The sequence below is a fragment of the Pezoporus flaviventris genome, unplaced genomic scaffold (genome assembly GCF_033815535.1).
Source record: "Pezoporus flaviventris isolate CSIRO_AGI_PZ_B2104156 unplaced genomic scaffold, CSIRO_AGI_Pfla_v1 ptg000007l, whole genome shotgun sequence".
NCBI lineage: Eukaryota > Metazoa > Chordata > Aves > Psittaciformes > Psittacidae > Pezoporus > Pezoporus flaviventris.
Window position 1 is genome coordinate 52,312,948 of NW_026892555.1, and position 21,940 is coordinate 52,334,887.

The following is a 21,940-nucleotide window of genomic DNA, read 5'->3' on the forward strand; positions in this document are numbered from 1 at the left end:
GGAATGTTTTTTTTGACACCAGGTTGACCATTCCAATAGTTTTTTTTTGTATTCTTACTCTAGATTCTGAAGCTCCATCTGTAAATCCTTCCAGTGTAGAGGGCAATGCTGATTCAGAAGTGGAAAAGGACTCTGTAGCCAATGACAGCAAACAAATAGCCCCTAGTAAGGCTCCACTTTCATCTGCTCTTGATGAGTATGAGTTTAAAGATGATGATGAAGGGGAAATGAAAAAAATGATTGATGACAAGCACGTTCTTAGAAAAGACTTAAGGAAAGAGGACGAGACTGAAGATAAGAACAGTTTGTTTGTGAAACAAGAAAAAGTAGTTTTTTCAAAATCATTTAAAAGCAAAAAGCAGAAGCCATCTAGAGTTCTGTATTCAAGTTCTGAAAGTTCAGATGAAGAAATACCTCAGGACAAGAAGATAGTCCCTGTTTCAGAGACATCGAATTCTGATGTAAAAGTGAAGAAAGACTATATGGTTACAAATGAACAGAAGCAAAAAGGCAAAGTTAAAAGGAAAGTAAAAAATCAGAGCAAAAATAAAGAGAATCAAGAACTTAAGCAAGAAAAAGAAAATGCCAGAGTAACAAATATAGCTGCTTCTGGGTTAGATTCTTTAGATAAAACTAGAGAGGAAGAAACCTTTAAGAAGTCTTTCACTCCAAAAGAAGATTCTTCTTTACATGTATTTCATATCACTGCTGGGAAATCTTCAAAGCATCCCTGTGGATTAAGTGAAAAGCAGTCAACACCATTAAAGCAAGAAAACACCAAATCTTGCTTATCACCAGGAGGTTCTGAAATAACATTGCAATCAGAATTAGTTCGGTATGATCACAACACTGATTCTGAATACCTAGTAGAAAGCTCTAGTGGCAAATCTTGCAAGCACAAAGAAAAAAGCAAGCATCATCAGAAAGATTTTCACTTAGAATTTGGTGAAAAATCTAGTCCTAAAACTAAAGAGGAAGATAATAGCTCAGCATTTGAGAATTCAGATTATACCCTGAAAAAGATTGACAAGGAAGGTAAAGCACTTAAAAAGCATAAATTAAGGCACAAGGAAAGAGAAAAGGATAAGCATAAAAAGGAACAGGATGGGGAGAAGGAAAAACATAAGCATAAAGAGGTTCAAAGAAGTATTGAGTTTGACAGAGAATTTTGGAAAGAGAACTTTTTCAAAAGTGATGAAAATGAAGATATGTTGTTAAATATAGAGCATGAATCTCTTTCTTCAGACAGAAAATCAAAGCTAGAAAAAGCTGTGGCAAAAGAAGATAAGTTAGTTAAGGAGAGACAGTTCCAGAAAGAGAAAAATACTAGAGAGGACAGAGAGAGAGAGAGGAACAGAGAGAGGGAGAGGAACAAAAAGGAAAGTGAGAAGTTTCTCAAGGATGAAAAATTAAAAGATACAAAAGAAGAAAGTACGCTTGCAGATAAAGAATTTGAGTTGTTCTGCTTTGGTGTTAAAGATGAGGCTGTCAATATTCATTTAATAGAAACAGATACTGAAAAGCAGGAAAAGAATTTTAAGGAAAATAAGGAAAAGACTGAAAAGCAAACCTCAGCCAAAGAAAAAGATATTGAAAAGTTAGAAAGAAAAAATGGAGAAAAAGAGAAAAAGGTAAAGCATGAATATAAGGCGGAGAAAGAAAAAGCAGAAGTGAATGAAAATTTAGAGAAAGTGAGGGAGAAGCCCAATTTCCAGCAAACAGAAAGATGCCATAAGGAAAATGATAAACTAAAAAGCAGCAGTACTCTTAAAAAACTTGATGACAAGGAAAGAAATAAAGAAAAAACTGATAAGAAACATGATAAAGAAAAGGCTGATAAAGACAGACATTGGGCTGAAAGCAAAGAAAAACACTGTACTGAAAAAAAAGTCAAACAGTCTGAAAAAGAATCTGAATATGCCAAAATAGAAAAAATTAAAACTAAAGACAAAGAAAAGGAGGTTGAAAAAAGAGACAAATCCAAAGACAGGGAGATCTCAGCAGCAGCAAACTCAAAACACATACAAGAGGAAAGGAGATGTAGTACTACAGAAAGTAATAAAACAGTGCATGACAAACTGCCATCATTGAAAGAAAAAACAAAAGATGATCTGTTGAAAACTCCAGATGGTAGAGAGAAAGATAAAAAAGATAAAGATACAGACCGATACAAAGAGAGAGACAAACATAAACCGCATCAAAGTAGTTTACTTAAACTAAAACTTGAACATGAAAAACTTAAGCCTAAAGCAGCCCCTGCACCAAAGGATGCTCGACCTAAAGAAAAAAGATTAGTCAATGACGATTTAATGCAGACTAGTTTTGAAAGAATGCTTAGCCTTAAAGATCTGGAAATAGAGCAGTGGCATAGAAAACATAAAGAAAAAATAAAGCAGAAAGAGAAGGAACGTTTAAAAAAACGCCCTTGTTTAGAACTTAACAAGATGAAAGAAAAACCAAAACACTCGTTACCTGAAGTAAAAAGCAAAGAACTGATTCATTCAAAAAGCTCAGAGTTGCCAGACATTTGTATGAAGGACAAACAGCAGAAAGACACCACATGTAATAAATTGCAATCACTAGATACAAGAAGTGTTAATGTTATAAAGCCTTCATTGGGTTTAGATAATTTAAATAGATCCCCCAAATCAGAAAGTGAAAAGACAGGTCTGAGCTCCAGATCAGTGTCCATGGTTTCAGTTGCAAGCTCTGAGGATTCTTGCCACACCACAGTAACTACTCCAAGGCCTGTAATTGAATATGATTCAGACTTCATGCTAGAAGGTTTGGATTCCCAAATGTCTTTTTCACAATCACTGTTTCTGGCAAGTGCCAAATCACCAGCCCTTCTTGAAAAAGAGACCGATGGTCTTGCTGAGTTGCCAGATCGCAGTAAGCTACCTTTCACAAACAGGCTTCCACCAGTGTATATCAGATCAGCACCTGCTGAAGATGTTAAACTGGTTTTAAATGAGTGTAGACCTGTAGTAGAGGTTCGAAGATGCAACATGCCTGCTGCTGTTTCCGACCACAGCAAACAGCCTCAAATACCAGAAGAAAATAATCAAAATGGTCTGGCATCAGCTGAGACGTATGCTAGCACTTCTCCTAATTCAGAACTACCATGTAGCGTGCTTGAAAGGGATTTTCAAAGTAGTGTGTCTAGTTTGCAGTCAAACTTCACATCAGCTCCAACTGGAGCTTTTGGCAGCAAGCAGACAACAGGTACAAGTACCATTAAAAATACTGCTCAGATAAGCCCTTCAGAAGACTATAATATGCACTTAGAGCCATGTGGTCAAAGTGGTGTGACTCGGCAAACCAAACCATGGGATGTGCCTTTTGACAGACTTAATTCATTAAACAATGAGTTTACCAACTCAGGTTATAGTGTTTCAGAGCAAGATACTAACAGTGTTACAGGAATGCATAATTCTGAAAAGAGGACGTTAAAAGAGCAGCAAGTACCTGAAATTTTGCCTCAGCATGCCGAAATAAAGGGAAGTTTCGATTCTCAAGAATCTGTATCATTTTTGCCTTCACAGTCGCCTTGTTCTTTACCTACCCAGGCACTCCCAGATGTATCTAAATGCGTTTCCTTACCAGGCATTAGCAGTCAAGATTCATCAGTTGTACAACAAAATCTACTTCAGGCTACAACTTCTACTTTGGATACAGATGCTACTGGTAGCAGAGAGCAGGAGAATGCTTTTTTCCCTTCAGACATTAAGAAGGTTGATGCGCCCATTGCTGTATATTCTGAGAGCTCTGCAAAGGGTATTTCACAGAGCTATCTAGGAGTGAATGATCTACCTACAGTACTGTTAGAAAAAGATACTCCTGAAAGTGATAGCAGTTCACAATTGAATACAAGTTTGTATGCCTTCAGTAAAGTTGCTTGTAAAAACGCTCGGAGTGAAGTGGATAGTAACACAAAAGATACTTCAGATCCCAGAAATGAAAAAAGCCAACAAGAAAAGCTGGTTTCAGTCCATGTTGTTGATAATAAAGCCAGTGTTGATCTCTGTGAACTAGGTTCAGGAATGTCAAAGGGAATTACAAATGAAGTGGCTAATAAAAAACCCCGCACTACAGAGAGAGAAAATGTGTTGACAGATGATCCACTACAGTATTCCTCTTTATCCAATTTGGCAAATAATTCACAGCAGATGACACAGGAAGAGTTGCATAAATACAGCCAAATAATTAAACTAGAGGAAGAAATTGCTGAAGATCAGAAGGTGGAACAGCAAGAAATACCTCAAAGAATCACAAGGAACAGAGCAAATTTGCTTGCTAACCAGGCTAAGCAGAATCCTCTTGGCTGCACACAGACATCAGAAAAAGAGTCTGAATCATCAGCATCTGTGAAAGCAAGGATTAGATTAACTGAAGAGGATGATGCTCAGGTCCATCATCCACGTAAAAGAAAAGTGTTGCGTGTGCCTCAGCCTGCACAAATGAACCCTTCTTTACTGCAGGCTAAGGAGAAAACCCAGCAGTCACTGGCAGCTATTGCTGATTCTTTGAAACTTGAAGAGATTCAGCCATACAGTTCTGAGAGAGCAAACCCGTATTTTGAATACTTGCACATAAGAAAAAAAATAGAAGAGAAGCGTAAATTACTGTGCAGTGTTACTCCTCAGGCACCTCAATATTATGATGAATACTTGACCTTCAATGGCTCATACCTACTGGATGGCAATCCCTTGAGCAAGATATGCATCCCAACAGTAAGTAACATGGTCTTTAAATATCCGGTACAATAAAAGGCATGTTCTGCTTTCATAACTTTCACATTCTTCATAATTTACTTCTGAATACTTGTGCTGGAAATAGTAAGTTGAACATGTCAAATTAATAATGACCAGTAATGTCAGTCCCATTCAGGAGGCATAAAAAGTGTGGTTTCGTAGTTATTACAAGACAAACCATCATGTACAACACCTTTAAAAGGCACACAGACAAATACTATATTTCAGAGTATTTACTACTGTCCTTCTAGAGGTGAAGTCAGTTGTTGGGAGCTTCTCAGATTTTCTGCTAGCAACAATTTGGTTAAAACTTAATTATTCAATGTTGTTTCATTTGGGGGGGGGGGTGGGGGGGGGGTGGATGGGGTGTGTGCAGTACTTCAAAATATTAAGTCCGTCACCAAAAGATGTAAGTAGGAGAGAGCCTGCTAGCTATTTCAGTTCCTCCTTAATGCTCTCAAGAGCAGCAGGTGTAATCTGCTGTGTCCTAGCTTTTGTAATCATTGAAGTATTCTGCATTTCATTTAATCATGTGAAGTTCTTTGCCTTTTCACTGAAGAACATCCATAGTTCAGGAACACTAGTTTGGTTCAAAGCTCTCCATAGTTCTGACACAGGCATTTTTCCTGATGACAGCTATGAAGGAGGTCTGTGCAATGCAGAACATAATTGGCTCAAGTGCTGTTAATACTACGATTTACTATGGAGGTGACCCTCAAGGTCTCTCACAGTAACATGGTCCCTGCTGGTGTCTTGTTTTGAAATCGGCATAATCATGGTAGCACTTGAATTGTATTTCCTTTCTTTGCTCCTCAGCACACCTGGTTCTGTGCTTATTGTTCTATATGGGGGACGGGAGACCTGAAGCATTGCACATTGAGGGTTTTCTGAAGTACTTTCACTCCTGGGAGTAGGAGGTTTTCTATTTTTCTACCTATTTACCTAATTCACTTAAACGGTTCTAGTTCTGAGGTAAAACATATAAGCTTAAGTCTGTTTGAATGGTTTAAGTTAACGCACATAATAGCTAAAATTGGCTGAGACCACATATTTGATTTCCTAAAGTAGTTGTTTGGCTGACATACAGTAGCTTGGTAATGTTAGAATTCAGCAGAAGTTGATTGTATGCCTGTTACTTAATATGCATCAAGTTAGGAGAAGTCTGAGTTTCAGTATTTCTGAATGGAGTAGTTGCGAAGTTGACTCATTTAAGATAACTTGCCCCTGTTTGAGATGTTGCCTTAGCTTTTTCCAATAGAGTTGAAGATTTTTTTGATTTAGCAATGCACACAAGTCTAATATATAAAATTGAAAAATGTTTGCTTCATTCAGAGGTAATCATAATCCCCCATATAAGCTGTTCCTTCTCATTTTTCCAGTCTGACCCCTATTTCTGCCTGAGAGAATTAATATGTGCATCCTCTTTCTATTGAGTTCTCTCTTATTTGATGGTGACCACAGTTCTTTGTAATTAGTAGATCAATTATAGTCTGAGGAAAGATGTGGGTTCCCTTGGTCTGCAAGTGAACTAGGATGTATCATAAGCATTGCTGCAGTGTATCAGGCTGTCAGCTTTCCCCAGTCTACCAGTCTTTCTCAGTAGCTGTTGCAGCTTCTGTAATATATCTTTATCCCTGGAAGCAGAGGATTTTTAATTTCTTTTTTTTTTTAATAGCAGCTGCTAGTCAAGTACATACTGTTTCCAAGATACAACTTACTGCTTGGGCGTCACACTTCAGTGTTTAATCTTGGATAAGCGGAAAGAGAAGAAGCAAGGCATATATTTTTCCCTGGTCCATCTTCTATCTGGGCAATAGAATTCATTTCCCTGTCATAAATGGAAATATGTGTAGGTACTATAAAAAAGGGAGAGTTAATTGACTTGATATTAAAGCACTGCTTCATACATCCTTCCTGTCTCTCTTGCTGTGCACAATAGAGACTCTCCAGTTCATGAAAATAATTTAGGTAATGGGGTAGTGCAAATTCTTGGGTAACTTAGGTTCAGAAAACATCAGAGGTGAGTGGATGCTCCCAATTCTGAATGGCTTTCAATTACTTCTTGTAAAGAAAAACCTCTAAAAAAGTTTAGAAAAACATGCATATGTACTTGAAGGATCACAGTTACTGAGTTTTTATCTCATTTTGATTTCTGGGTTGCTTCCCTGTACATACATGTTCTGGTGCTAATTGCCTCTATGCAAATGAATGTACTGCCTCTATGCAAACACACCCAGCATGGGGAAAAAATAAGAGGAGTTAAGAGACATGCACACACCTGCAGGGCTGTGATCCTATTGGCATCACAGAGGCTGGGATGGCTCCTATGATTGGAGTGTTGGAAGGATACAGGCTCTTCAGGAAGGACAGGCAGGGGAGATGAGGAGGGGGTGTCGCCCTCTGTGTCAGTGACCAGCTGTAGTGTGCAGAGCTCTGCCTGGGGATGGATGTGGAGTTGAACAAGAGATTTTGGATCAGGACTAAAGGGGGGACAGGGACAGGTGACATTATAGTGGGGGTCTGTTATAGGAAGACTGAGTGGATGAGGCCCTCTATGGACAGATAGGAGCAGCCTCACATTCGTAAGTCCTGATCCTCATGGCAGACTTCAACCACCCCAGCATCTGTTGGAGGGACAACACAGGAGGGCATAAGTAATCCAGGAGGTTGATGATAACTTCCTTCTGCAAGTGATAGAGGAGCCAAAAAGAAAAGGGACTATGCTAGACCTTGTTCTCATAAACGGGAAAGGGCTGGTGAGAAGTGTGAAGCTTGAGGGCAGCCTTGGCTGTAGTGACCATGAAATGGTGGAGTTCAAGATTCTTAGGGTAGCAAAGAGGGCTCCTGGACTTCAGGAGACCAGATATGGGGGAAACACTCCCATTTTTAGAAAAGGAATACAAGAAGACCTGGGAAACTACAGGCCAGTCAACCTCAGTGCCTGGCAAGATCATGGAGTAGATCCTCCTGGAAACTGTGCTAAGGCACATGGAAGACAAAGAGGTGATTGATGACAGCTTCACTAAGGGTGAATCGTGCCTGACAAATTTGGTGGCATTCTCCGATGGGGTTATGACATTGGTAGATAAAGGAAGAGCTTAACTGATGCCATTTACCTGGACTTGTGCAAAGCATTTGACACTGTCCTGCATGAAATCCTTCTCTCTAAACTGGAGAAGTATGGATTTGACAGATGGGCCACTCGGTGGATACGGATTTGGCTGGATAGTCATGCTTAAAAGGTTGTGGTTACCAGCTCATTGTCCAAATGGAGACCAGTAATGAGGGGCATTCCTCATGGGTTGGTATTGGGACTGGCACTGTTCAGCATCTTTGTCATCAGCATGGATTGAGTGTACCCTCAGCAAGTTTGCCAACGATAGCAAGGTGTGTGGTGTGGTCGACATGCTGGAGGGAAGGGATGTCATCCAGAGGGACCTTGACAGCTTGAGTGGTACTTTTTACAAGGGCATGCAGAGGTAGGACAAGGAGTAATGGTTTAAAATTGAAAGAGGATGGGTTTAGATTAGATATTAAGAAGAAATTCTTTATCATGACAGTGGTGAAGCACTGGAACAGGTTGCCCACAGATGTGGCTGCCCTGTCCCTGGCCATGTTAAAGGCCAGGTTGGATGGGGCTTTGAGCAGCCTCGTCTAGTGGAAGGTGTCCCTGTGTGTGGCAGCGGGGATAGAACTAGATGATCTTTAAGGTCTTTTCCAACCCAAACCATTCTGTGATTCTATTTAAAATGTCACTTGTTTTGTATATGCTTTCATGGTATTGCTAGTCTTCTGTAGTTGTAGAAGGAGCAGATAGAGCTTTTTGTTTCAGGCAGAAGGGAGGGAAAAGAATTCTGAGAAGCCCAAATAAATGATTAGGAAATGGGTGTTTATTTCCATTAGGAGTAAAGTGTAAGAAAGCAGCATGATTTTTAATCTAGAGGGAAATATTTTAAGCATTTTAGTTTTGCTTGTTTGAAAAATCATCTACGGTGCAGCTAAATGTTTTATTTAATTACTGTCACTTGCATAAATGCACAAGTTTGATAAAATTAATGATGTTTGTTTCCAGAAATAAAAAGATAGAATTTTAAAAGTTATTAGTAGTTCAGATTTAATGTCTGTGCAGGGTTTGCTTGTGTATAGAATTTAATAATTTTAGTTTGCCACTGTTGACCTTTAATGGTTCTTTCATGATGCTCTGCCAGCCTGAGTTTTGCCTCATTAATTTACATAGGCTATAGGAAGGTAGATACTCTTTCTTAAATTATTGCTGTATGTTAGATATCACTGTGTGAAGGTCTAGGTGAAGACAATATATTTAGCTCTGACACTCTGAGACTCAGAATAGTTTGTGTAACAAACTGTTCTCTGCACTGGAATTTTAATGATGCACTATAGTTTATCTGATGAACTTCAGACATCCTGTAGGTGGGAACTAGGAGATGGTGCACTTAAGTTTGATTTCCACAGCCTTGTTTACATACTGTAATTTATAACCCATATCACCTCAGGCTGTAAGGATAGTCACGTATGAATTGTAGCTTCCCTCTCTCCAATGCAAATAGAAGACAAGATATTGGACACCAGTTCAGTTCAAAACAGAGGGCAACAAATCTCAGTCTTCTAAGAGAGTAAATTTAAATTGTACTTAGCTATGTTACCTTTCAGATTGCTACATCAGTATGTTCTGCGGGGTTCAGTCATCTTTATCTGTGCTGCCTCCTGAAAAGAGATACCCGGGTGATTCATTTCCAGCTTCTGATGGCTATCTAACAGATGTTTCTAGTAAAAGGGATTCTGTCCAGTCTTTCAGCCACTGCTGTAGAAACTTAAGTGGTAAAACCTTATTTTAGTGGTGTTACCAGAACTTTGCTTCCTAAGTGCATGAAATATTATAGCGGTAGAGCAGGCTTGTCAATTTTGGGTGGCATGGGTGAGGGGAGGTGGAGAGGGATGTGTGAAAATAATTGTGGAAAAATTGTGTACGTGTGAATCTGAATTAGCTTCAGTGTTGCTTTTTTTTATAACTGGCAGAAATGAGAATTGAATGTTTGTAGAGTGAGGGGCTGCTGGTTTTGTTGTAGTTGTTATGAAGGATGCAAGGCCTGCAGGAAACTTTCTTAATTGATTTTCATGTGTTGGAGATGTAAGGGCATGTCTTGAACTTCAGCTATGTACGATGGCTGCCTTCTTGTGAAGAGGAGCAGAGAGGTGAGAGGCTGAGTTCTGTCTGCCTTTTATGGGTGAGGTAAGAGAAGGCAGGGCCTCTTTGTATCCTTCTTGTCTGTATGGAGTCTGAGCCTTTAAGGAACTACTTGCGATAATTGGTTTTGTTTATACAAAAAAACTGAGGTCAACTTTTCCTCGTGGCATTCAGCTTCATGCTCTGTTCTTTCAAGTTCAGCATGCATGTTTGTATTTTCCCTACACGTTTTTTGCAGTCTCTTTAATAACCGTCTCTTTGAGTAGAAGATCAAGAGGCTCCTCTGGCTGTTCTTGCCTTGAAATCTTTAACTTCATTTTCCTTTGAGGCCAGGAAGTTTGCTTCCCTTGTCCAGACGCAGTGCCTCCGGCCGGCAGGGGGAGCTTTATTTCTGACTAACTTGGATGCATAAACTCGAACCCTCTTTATAGACAGGTGGTTTATCTTGCCGCTTATGTGGTGAGCTTCCCTCTCAGCAAAAGCACTGGGATTTTTGAGAGATCTTTGGGGTTTGGTAAAAGTAATTAGGTAAAAGTTTGGTGGTGTTACAAGCATCTTATTTTATTGAAAGACTGTGACAGCATTGTTGCACTGTGCCGTGGATCCAAACTTTCCAGGCAAAACTAGACTGCAGTATCTCTCAAGCTAAACTTAAACACATTGCTATCAGTTATGATTAAGACTGATTCTTCCAGTAGGTGTTTGTGATTTGTTTTTTTTGTTGTTGTTGTGTTTGTTTGTTTTTAGTGCTGATGACTTATACCAAATGGCACATGCCATAAGCATTACTCACTGGTTTGGAAGCCAAACTGTTTTGTTGGGAAGAGTGAAGTGTATCTTGTTTAGTAGTTTGAAAAGTGAAGGAGTTGAATGTCATTTTATACGAAATAGTAACTTAAGGAATGAATCACAATTAGTTATTCTGTATGTTCTTTAACTTCAAAGATACTGGCTAACTTCCAGTGGGGGAAAAGCTTGTCCTGAAATAATTTGCCAAGATAACAATAATTGAGTAACTTTTGGTAGGTAAATCACTTTGTTATTGGAGTGCATGGGGCAGGATTGGTACTAATAATACAGTGTGTTCATATTTTCATAATGGATTTAGTATTTCTTGATAGTTGCAGGATGCATATTATTGAATAGAGTGATTTCTGTCTTTGTGTTTTGTATGAGGTACAAGGTGGAGTGGAAACACCTGTAGGTATATATTTCAGCTGTGGTTTCTGAGCATCAGTGGTAGTAAGCAATGTTTTATTTAGTTTTCATCAGTCTTTCCAAAGCAATACCAACGTTCTTACATCTAGTAGTTGTTAAAAACCATGCTGAACTGTCAGGCAGAACTTGCATAGAGAAAAGTAAACTTTGCATGGAGCGTTAAAACTCCCAAAATGTTTATTAGTTACTTCTCAAGAAACTTCTGGTTTCTGCAGTTGCCATGAGGGCTCCAGGTGCCTTTACAGTTTTTGTCATACAGCTCGGTCTGGTCAGTAATACCATACAGTAATAACTTTAATTGACTAGACATGCAAAATGTTTGGAGTATATCCCATCAGTAATAGTGTTGATAGCTCACTCACTGTGTGATTTTTCTTTTTTATAATCTTTTTTTTTTTTTTTAGGCATAGGCCTTTAAAAAAATCTTATTTGAATAACTGACAGGAAGAAACACTTCTAAGCCACTGCCTGGCCTGTAATGGGGTTTTTGTGCTTGCCTGTGTTCTGCATCATTATAAAATTAGGAAGATGGTTGGTTATCTTTTATGCCATATATATGCTCTTGTATTTGGTTAGGCAGCTTTTAACTTCTCAAAATGAACAGTTGTGCTTGAAAGTCTTTAAAATTGAAAGCAAGCTGTATTTTTACGATGTTCTAATATATAGCCCTTTTAAAGAACAGCTATGGCATGCTGACAATGACTGGTTAAAAGCAGTAAACAGTTCGAAATGCCATTTCAGTCAGCTTTATTAACTTTATGGCAAAGAATCCTTTAAACCTTTTATTGCAAATGGGCTGAAGCCATATAATTAATGGAATGTACAAAATTCATATTTTCCCTAAAAAATACCTTGCTTATGGTTGTTTTGCTTTTTAAAAATAAAAGCCCAAATCATATAAACAGTATTAAGCATATGTTAAATACATAAAAACATATGTTAAATATTCACTATATTGTATATTAACACTTTTTCCACAGATTACCCCACCTCCCTCACTGTCAGACCCGCTTAAGGAACTATTTAAACAACAGGAGGTTGTAAGGATGAAACTACGTTTGCAGCACAGTATTGAAAGGGTAAGGCTAAAGTAATTTATTCTTGTATTTCCCAACTTTAAGCTTTAGGGGTTTTCATTTTTCAATGGACATTTGCTCAGTTTGACATTACTTTAGAAGTAATCTGCCTTCTATCCAAATTTATGAATTGGAGAGACTTGTAAATAAAAAAAAAAATGGCTTAGCAGAATACTTAAGCTAGTAAGATAGCAGCTTTTTCCTTTAATTGCTCTAACATGTGACCCAGATTTTTCCCAGAGGCAGTGAGAAGTGGGAAGAAAGCTTCGGATTCTAGTTTTGAAAGCTTGTAATGGTTGTAGACTCTGAACCAAAGTAACTGAGTTAAATGAATTGAAACAAGAGCATATTCTGTATTGGTAGTAGACATATGTGGCTTTAAGACTAAAACATTACTTGCAATATTCTGCTTGCAAAAACGGCCTAAAATTATGTTAGAACTGCATCCGTAGGCTTGACTAAATATGAACTCAGATACTGAGAAAATATTCCTGATTTAAGAGTATTCTTTATGGTGCCCAAACCTTTCTCTTTGGCAGCTAGCTTTAGATGTCTTGTCAGTATTGCGAACCAGATTGCTTGTGAATATAGACAGGACCGCTTTCTCACCTATAATGTATCTTAAATATTTCCACAGGGTTATACAAGCAGCAGGCTCATTAAAACCCAATGCAGTACATTTTGGTTAAGTTGATTTCATTGTGGCTTAACTAACCACATTGGGAGGCATTTCAGTGTAAAGCTAGGTATAAAATAACAAGCACAAAGAATGTAAACATGGTTCAAGTTCTGACTGAAAAGAAATTAATTGTAACCAAGGAAAAGATGCTGCTTTTTCTGTTTTCCGAGCTTTCTGTAATCCACCTTCTTTTCTTCTGATAAAAATCAGAGCCATTATGTTGCAGAGCAGTAAACACAGCATGTACATTAATTTCTGTCTTTTAAAATTCTCCATATTTCTAGTTAGTTTGCTCAGACTGTCCTTCCAATCAGATCTACTTTATAGAACTGTTAAGTCAAGTTTGGCCAAGTAAGCTGTATTTTCTTGTATTGGTTCAGGAAAGAATCTTTGTCCAGCTATGAATTTATGGAGTTTCTGCATGTTTGTTTTTTTTTTTTTTGTTTGGTTTGGGTTTTTGGTTTTTTTTGTGTGTGTGTGGTTTTTTTTTTTAAATAAAATTAAATTCTCCTACATATTATATTTCTGCTTGAGTATGTTTGGCCATTTTGCCTGGTACGACAAGCAAGTAACAAAAATCTTAATTCAGTCGAGACTCACAAACCTATATCCCAACCCTGTGCTCCTCATACCTTTCATCTTTCACCTTCTTCATCAACTAGAACTTGCCTCAGTGGCACTGAGTGGAAAACCTGGGCCTGACCTGCAGCCAGCAGTGGTGGTAGAAGAGAAGGTATTTTCTGTTCTGACATGCAGGGAACACTCTTTGCATCATTAAGTTGAAATTTTGGATTTGATCAGATAAACAACTACTCCTCGCTCCACTGGCCCGTTTCTCACACTGTTCAAAAGTATAAACCCTAAAAAGAAATGGGAATTTTAATGAATCCAGCTGAAATGCTTAATTTACCAAATGTATACTTATATGGTGATGTCTTTTCAATTAGGAAAAGCTTATTGTTTCTAACGAGCAAGAAGTTCTACGTGTTCATCATCGAGCAGCAAGAACGCTAAATAATCAAACACTACCATTCAGTGCCTGCACTGTTCTGCTGGATGCTGAAGTTTATAATGTGCCTCCGGATGCTCAGGTAAAGAATGTATTTCAGAATTTCAAACAAAAAGGTCAAAAGGAGTGTTTGGAGAGAATTCTGTTCCTTTACTGAAGTTGTCATTGAGTTGCCTGGAATTAAAATTTTGCACACTATAGACTGTTCCTTTGATTAGGCTTCATTTGGGTGTTCAGTAACAAGAGGGTATGGATATAGGTACACTGTTTTTTTGTTTTGCACCATGTCTGGTTTCTTTCCACTTCCAAAGATTATGAAAAGGATAAATTGAGAACATTTTTCTGCTGATTTTTATTAAATCAGTCATAAACAGAACATATTTTGGAAGCTTACAAATATAACTTCAACAACAACAAAAAAATATTTGCAGAATGTAGGATCATTTTTGTCAGTAGTCCAGAGAATCGGAATGCAGTAGTGTGTGAAGTGATGAGATTGGTTTGTGAAGTCTGGAAATGATTTGTGGAGGTATTCACATTATACTTTTCTTCTTTCTCTAAGGCAGCCATTACAACTGTGCCGTAAAAATCAGATGACCAGCAGTGAAATATCCAATGCTATTTCTTTAAAATCACCTCGAGCTCCATATTATTTAAATGCACCATGTTATTTATGTGTCCAGTGTTGGTACTTCGTCCTGATTAAAACATAAAATGAGCAGCGTACTTTATAATCTGCATACCTTTCATGGACTACCACTCAGAGATTTGCTGCAGCTCTGTTTCTAAGAGAATGTAATTTCATGGTCTTGAAATTACACCATGAATTTTGTGTGTTTTGTATATTTGTATATCAGTATTTTGTGAACAAGGCTGCTAACAAAAAATGAAAACAGCATTCAGCACCTGTTTTGGTGACTGTAAGGAGCACAAATAATGGAAGGAAGAAATTTGATGATTTGGGGGCAATAAAAATGTTGATGCATTGGATGTTGGGCATTTTTAAATGGAACACTTACATTTCCAACATGTGTGAGATTCCACTTTAGTCCCAGAGCCCTTTATAGAATTATTATAGCTTCCAGTGTTTCCTCAGTCTGCTGCTGTGCTTTTTCCCTGTCTTTAAAGAACTAGAGCTATGCACAACTAGGTGATTCAGCAAGAGATAGCAGTTTATGGGGAGTGTATTGTTCTTCCATTTTAAGCTTTATAATGCTTTATACCAACAAGCTTTTAAGTCATTATTTCCTTAGTGCATTTGTTAGGGCAAAAAATATATTTTTCTCTTCCATTAACAGTCCACATACCATCATTGTTAGTTCTGAAGTTCAGAATGTGCTTGGCTTTTTTCTGCCCCAATTTAGAGGCCCTCAACTTTTTAGAAATTTGAGGTACATCTGATTTTTATGCACATAACTGCATTTTATAGTTAACATTTTACAACAGATTTTAAATAAACTGATTCTACATTTGAATTTTGTGAAACAAAAGGAATCTTTACTGGGGGAGCAGTTGTGGTTCCTACGTCTCCCTCCACACCAGGTACTGCAGCTTTTTTTGACCATTAAGAGAGCAGCAGTAGTAGTAAAATGCCTCTCCTTCCCCCTTACTGCCTTAACAGCTTTGTGGTTCAGTCTGTGTTAACTTTTCTTACAAAATTATAATACTGCACATAACGTTCAGCAAAGAATTAAATATATTTTTTAATTATAATTGAAGTCAGTGTTTTAAATTATCAACTTAATGCTTTAAATTTGCTTGGTGGGAAGAATGTAGATGCGTAAGAAACCATTATCTTGTAGTACGTTCTCCCGCTTAGCTTTTATCCTGCTAACAACTCTTAGTTTTGTTCTACGATGGAGAAACATTTCTGATGAATTTTTCAAGTATTTGAGCAAATAGCTGCCAGAGATTTTTGATAAAAGATTGGTTTATTTTGCAGGAAAATGACCACCTCAGAGCTGGTTTTATGGGGTTTCTGGGTTTTTGGAGGCTTGCCTTTACGGCTGCACGTGTTGCTCAGACCTTGAGAACCGTACTTGGCACTCATATGGGCCAGAGCAAAGATGGGGGAGGGAAAACAACCCAAGTTTCTGGTGAATAGACCGTTAGCTGGTCACAGCTCACCTGAATGCCTATGCTATGGTTCAGGGTTACCGGACAAGTGTTGTTGAGGGCTCTTTGTACAACCAACCTGTGCAGCTGTCCTTGATACCTGAAATCTTGGCTATTTTCTAGAAACTTCTGTCATTGCAGGTTTGTTTTCCTCCTGTTCTTGCCCATTGCTACGATGTACAAGTTCCTGCAGCGTCCTATTTTTCTTCCCCCACCCCCTGAAAAGTAATAGCAGCTTGTTCTATTTAGTGGTTATTATTTAAACGTTACATTGGCATAGTCTGGCTTTAGGGCTATCTGTAGAGTATCTACTTTCTCACAACGGGCAGATGTGACATTCAAGATTCTTATTAAAAAAGCTTTAAAAAAATAATAATTCACAGGACATAATATATGTCTGCTCTCTTTTTTTAACCTCCTCTGGGGATTTTGATGGAAAAAATATTCTTTATTATAGCTTTTGAACACTTGTGTACCCAGGTAAGTCAGGCTGCTTGAGTTTTCCTTTATGAATGTTTTTGCTTTTCCCTGAGGGAATATTAATGTAATTTGTGGCTGAATTTTTCAAAGAGCAAAGAGATAGCGATTTTATGGAAGGATCTGCCTTGTACTGATTAAGGCATAAATCTTTAAGCCTCCTACTCTAAATTTCAAAACCAGAGTACAGTAAACAGATTGTGGGAATCTGAAAATACCCACCTTTAGTGAGCAGCTGGCGCACAGCAAAGGTGGTGGTCAACATTTAAGCTCGTATGTACCTCTATACTTTGAGTTTATTTTTCCATCTGAAGCACTGTTTAGGAAGATCCCCCACAGGAAGTTTCATGTTTTAAAGTCTGTTTAAGAGTGATTCATCAAATAACTTATCCTTTGAATAATTTTTTGCAGGCTGATGACAGCAAAACATCGGTAAGGGATCGATTTAATGGCAGACAGTTTATGTCATGGTTACAGGACGTTGATGATAAGTTTGAAAAATTAAAGGTATGTTTCTTTGTCTTTCCACTTCAAAAATAAAAAACAAACACAACAAAAAGCCCCCAACAACTCTAAAGTGACTATGAAGACAAGATGAATAAATAGTAGATTTGCATGCAATATCATAGGCTATTGTAGAGGTTTTAAGGGCAACACAAAGGAGGGTGTAGCTGTATAAAAAAACAAATTTTTCTTGCTGCATGGTGTAATGGAATAATCTACAAATTTCTGAATACTTAGTGGGGAAAATTACTCACTGCCACCAGAGAGGCTTTTAGATTTTTCTTCTAATTTCAAACTTGTTGCAGTATTTTTTTCATATAATAACTTCTTTCTCAATTTTAAAACAGACGTGCCTTTTGATGAGGCAGCAGCACGAAGCAGCGGCTTTAAACGCGGTACAGAGACTGGAGTGGCAGCTTAAACTACAGGAACTCGATCCTGCTACGTACAAATCTGTCAGCATTTATGACATTCAGGAGTTTTATGTTCCTCTTGTTGAAGTTAATGATGACTTTGAGTTGGCACCAATATGACAGCCAGCATCTTCTGGTCACCCTTTCCCTGGGACAACTAGGGATTGAGGTGCAGTGATACACAAATCTTTGGGGATTTTTTTTTCAGACAGAGCACTTAATTCTGTGGAATACTACCTTTCTCAATAACTTGGGTGTTCCTTCGGAGAAGTGTGGCACAGCCTCTTGTTCAAACAAGTCGGTTTCCCAGTAACTGCATTATCTGTATTTTAAAATTGCCTGTAGCTTTACAGCTTATTGCTGAAAAAGATGACGAAACATGGTGAGTTAACAGCGCTGGAAGCTGTTAACAACTGAAACAGCCACCAAAAAACAAATGATACTTACAATCTGCTGTACAGCTTTGTGCTATGAAACTGCAGTTAGAGTTGGACTCCCACAGAAAAACAATGAACAAGCCTGTGGAAGAAAACATAAGACTTGGAAGAAAATAGTCTATTATCTTATATTTTGTAAATTGCTGTACAGCTTTCTTTTTGGGGGAAAAAAAAAAAAAAGAAAAAGATGTAAGATTGTCTTCCTTTTCAAATAATTTATTTTATACATATTGTGCAAATGTAAATAGTCTTGTAATTAATGTTCAAACCTGTATAAAATAGAACTTTTAATTGTAAAACTGTTTTTTGTCTAATGTTTTATTGGACCAAAGTTGTACTTTTTATTAAGTGTAGCGTATTTCTGGTTGGCAGTTCTTTTCTTTTGTATGGCATGTATTTGATTTAGCTGCTTGTTCCATCACCATAACTGTAAAATAACTGAAACTGAACTGTACTGCATGCTTCACAGAACTCCTAACCCCTTTACTTCAGTAACCAATACCTTAACAACTGTAATATCTACAAAGTCATATTTCATATTAGTCTGTTGTTGTGATGCCATACTATGACTTACTAAACTGAAAATATTTTTGTGTAAAGCAAACAAAAAAGTTTTGCTCTTATATGGTGGTCTCGTAATAGAGCCTATTTTTTCCAACAAAATGCCTTTGAATGAAAATTCTTAAATTGTATATTGTCTATTTTAATATTAATCTATGGAAGGATATGTAAATAGTTGTAAATACAATGTTTAATAAATTTTATCGGTCATGTTATTAGTTGGAGTTTCTTAATATTGTAACACTGATACAATATCGCATCTTGACATTCCTGAAGTACATAAAGAGGCTGAGTGAAAAGCTGAAAAAGAAATCCCATGTTGTGAAATGTAATGCCCGTTTTTTTTTCTTAGTCCTGTTAATGAGCAGAGAGTTAATTATTTATTAGTAGGAGGCTACAGATATTCATGGAAAAGATTTGTTACCCTCTAGCCCATAAATTATTCAGGAATGCTTGGGATCTGATGTCCATGAAATTACTTCTGAAAGAAATGGGGCTTAGGCAACAGACCCAGTTACCTGGAAAAGAAATGTAAAGTGCTTTGTGGGAGCTGATGTTTAATTACTATTTGAACTACTACAGAGTACATACTCCCTAGGCTGGCATGAATGCCCAGTTTACCTTTCTTGTGATGGGGAGCAAACAGGCATTGAACAAGAAGGGACTGTGTGGATAGTAGGATCCTTTCTTGTGCACATCACTGCTAGTTCCAGTCGAGAGTAAAGTAATAGTAACTCAAGCACTGTAAACCCAATTAATATGTGGTTCCCTCCCTGTAACTTTTTTTTTCCAGTTTTAATTTGTTAGGTACCTGTGGAAGAAGTTGTTCCTGCTTTTATATAGGAGTGTCTTCCTGACATCACTCAGAATTGAAGATGTGCTCAGGAAAATGTAAATATTATTCTTCTGAAAATAAAATATTCTTCTGAAAGTAGCTGTAAACTTTTAAAATAATACAGATGTCTGTGTTACCTGTTTTAAAAGACAAGGGAGGAAATGGGAAAAGCTACAAGTGTTAATAACTAGTAAATATGTGTTAGGTTATTTCCATCGGATACTAAAAAGTTATATATCTGCAAATGGGAGATCCTGATCCAGGCGTTAGGAAGTATGGGTTACAAATAATTCTAAGTATTGCGTAAAGAACGGGAAGGACAAACTGGGTTGCAGGAGCATTGGCTGTGCAGGTGACAAAAATGCTTGGGACGGAGGAAACAACTGGGACTTGGCGTGGTTTACAATGGTACCTCAGCAGGTCCGAGTCCACTGGGGCTCCCGCTGTGACACAAATAGGGTAGCAGGATGGCAGCAGGAACAGCCCCACAGGCCTTTGGGACCTGGCAGGAGTGCAGGGGGTCAGGGTGTTTCCTGTAAAAGGGAAAGTTCATCCTCTGGAAGCATGAACAGAACCAGGTTTGTGATAAAAGTGGCTTAGCAGTACCCATTTTACAAGGAGATCCAAAGACAGGTGTTGCTTAAGGGTAGACTGTGTCTTCTTTACAAGGAGAGGCGATTTCCCACTACTGGGGTCTGTGGAACAGATTTTGTGTTTTACAGTTGCAACTGCTTAGTAAAAGTTGCTCAGAAAACTGGACTGACAAAATGTTTCAGTCCCTTAGACAGTGATCTCTTGGCATATCCGATATGAATGCAGGATTTGTTCCAGTCGTGTAATTTACTTGTTTTCCAAGGTCTGCTTTGGGGGACAATACCTGGTGTGTTGTTTAAGGACACCCAGCTGTGGATTTCCTTCAGCAAAGCGGTGCGAGGTGGGGGGTCAGAAGAAGGGATGAGATGAAATAGAGTAACAACTTGTGGGGGCGGGATGCCCGTGCCTCCTTCAAGGAGAGCGTCTCCCAGGAGGCCTGACGGCTCCCCGGAGTTTCCAAGTCCCTGCCAGGTTCTTCCTGCGTTTTCCTCCTGGGGACCAGACTCGTTACCTTGGTCCCTGCAGCCTGGCCGGTAGGAGGATGCCGCAGCTGTTTGAGATCCTGAGCGGGGCTGCCCCAAAGCCCCGGGACCCTCCTCCTCAGGCACAGCTGCTGCGGACTTACCGCCAGCCTCGAGTGCCCCGGGCGCTGCCGCTGCCAGCGCCGGCCGCCCGCGCCCCCTTCTCTCTCAGGGCTCATCCGCAGCTCTGGGTGCGGGGCTGCCTCTCGCAGCAGCCACCCGGTGACACCCAGCGCCCCCGGCCCGGCTCTTGCTCTTCTCCCCACACGACCTCCGCGCCCTCTCCTGCTCGCGCTCGGGTCGGAGGCGGATGCTCACCCGCTCCTCCAGCGCCCGGGCTCCGCGGCTCCATCCCGCGCCTACCCCCTTCCCCGCTCCGCGCAGCCGCCGCCCGCCGGGCCGGAGGGTCCCCCGGCGCGCAGCCGGCGGCGGGAGGAGGGTCCTGGCGCCTGACGGTGCCCCGAGGCGGGGCGAGGCGAGGCCGCGCCGCCGCCTCCGCGCTGCCTGCGGCCGAGGGGGGAGCAGCGGCCGAGGCGTGCGGGTGCTGCCGCCGCTGCCGGAGCAGCGAGAGCCGCCTGCGGAGCGGGTGGTGCCGGCCCGCGGCGCGGTGCGGTGAGCCAGCAGCCAGGGGAACGGGGGGGGAGGCGGGAGGGTGCCGGTGGCCGGGGATGAGCGGGAGGCGGCGGGGCCGCGGGTGCTCCTTTGTGGAAGAAAAGTTTCGGGGCGGCCCTGCGCAGCCGCCCGCTGCCGGCCGGAGGAGGAGGAGGTGGCGGCGGCCGGGCCCCCACTGCCGGGGGATGGGGGGTTCGGCGGTGTTCCCCCTGCGGGGCCCCGGCAGCCCCGCGCCGCTTCGGCAGGGGGTGCGCGCCCTGTCACCGGCCTCTTGGCGGGGCCGTCTCTGCGGCCCGGGCCTCCCGGGGGCGGTGGGGAGCGGGAGCAGAGCGCGTGTGACCGGAGCAGTTCTGGAGGTCCTTCAGCAGCGGGGTGAGCCCGGCAGAGAGGGGGAGCGGGGCCGGCCCCGGGCAGGGTCCTGCCTCGGGAGGAGGGGGGCGCCGGATAAAAGTCGCGGGAAAGGAGGGGGCAGCGCGGGGAAGGGGTGCGCGCCTGGCCCGGTCACCCCGGGGGAGCCGGTGGGGGTGGCACCGCTCGGGCTCAGCTTCTCGGGATCCCTTTATGTAAGGCAGCCCCTGGCCGAGGCGGTGCTGTGTTGAAACGCGCCTGGATCGCGCACCCGGCCGAGCATCCAGCCTGCCCCGCGTTCGGTGGCTGCCCCTCCGGAGAGCAGCACCCGCACCCGCGGGTTTGAACCGTCCGTAGCCGAAGGGAAGCTTCCTTTGCTCTGGGTGCCAGGGAGAGGAAGCGGTGCCTCAGCTAAGGGGAAGGATTCCGTGTTCTCCAAGCGGGTCTCGTATGGGGGGGCTCCTCGGTCCTGCATGGGTACAGATGGCCGTGCGCCCAGCACGGGGAGGTCGGGAGTGTTTAATAACCATTGTGAGACTAATCTGACACAGGCTTAAATGTCCGGATCGTGCCTTATTTAC

At 40.7% G+C, this 21,940-nt stretch overlaps 1 protein-coding gene across 4 annotated transcripts in view; it reads left to right on the plus strand.

The window, feature by feature from the left end:
• ANKRD12 (ankyrin repeat domain 12) overlaps positions 1 to 18,664 on the plus strand; it is a 66,527-nt gene extending 47,863 nt beyond the window's left edge. For 3 of the 4 annotated variants that reach the window (XM_061448793.1, XM_061448796.1, XM_061448795.1), the window contains 5 exons: positions 64 to 4,733; positions 12,159 to 12,257; positions 13,881 to 14,024; positions 16,946 to 17,041; positions 17,386 to 18,664. In XM_061448793.1, the coding sequence (XP_061304777.1) occupies positions 64 to 4,733; positions 12,159 to 12,257; positions 13,881 to 14,024; positions 16,946 to 17,041; positions 17,386 to 17,571 (5,195 nt within the window). In that variant the 3' untranslated portion in view covers positions 17,572 to 18,664. Of the gene's footprint in view, positions 1 to 63; positions 4,734 to 6,429; positions 6,939 to 12,158; positions 12,258 to 13,880; positions 14,025 to 16,945; positions 17,042 to 17,385 lie in introns of those variants that run through there. The other variant, XM_061448797.1, reaches the window with a different exon arrangement.
• Positions 18,665 to 21,940: the final 3,276 nt, after the last annotated feature.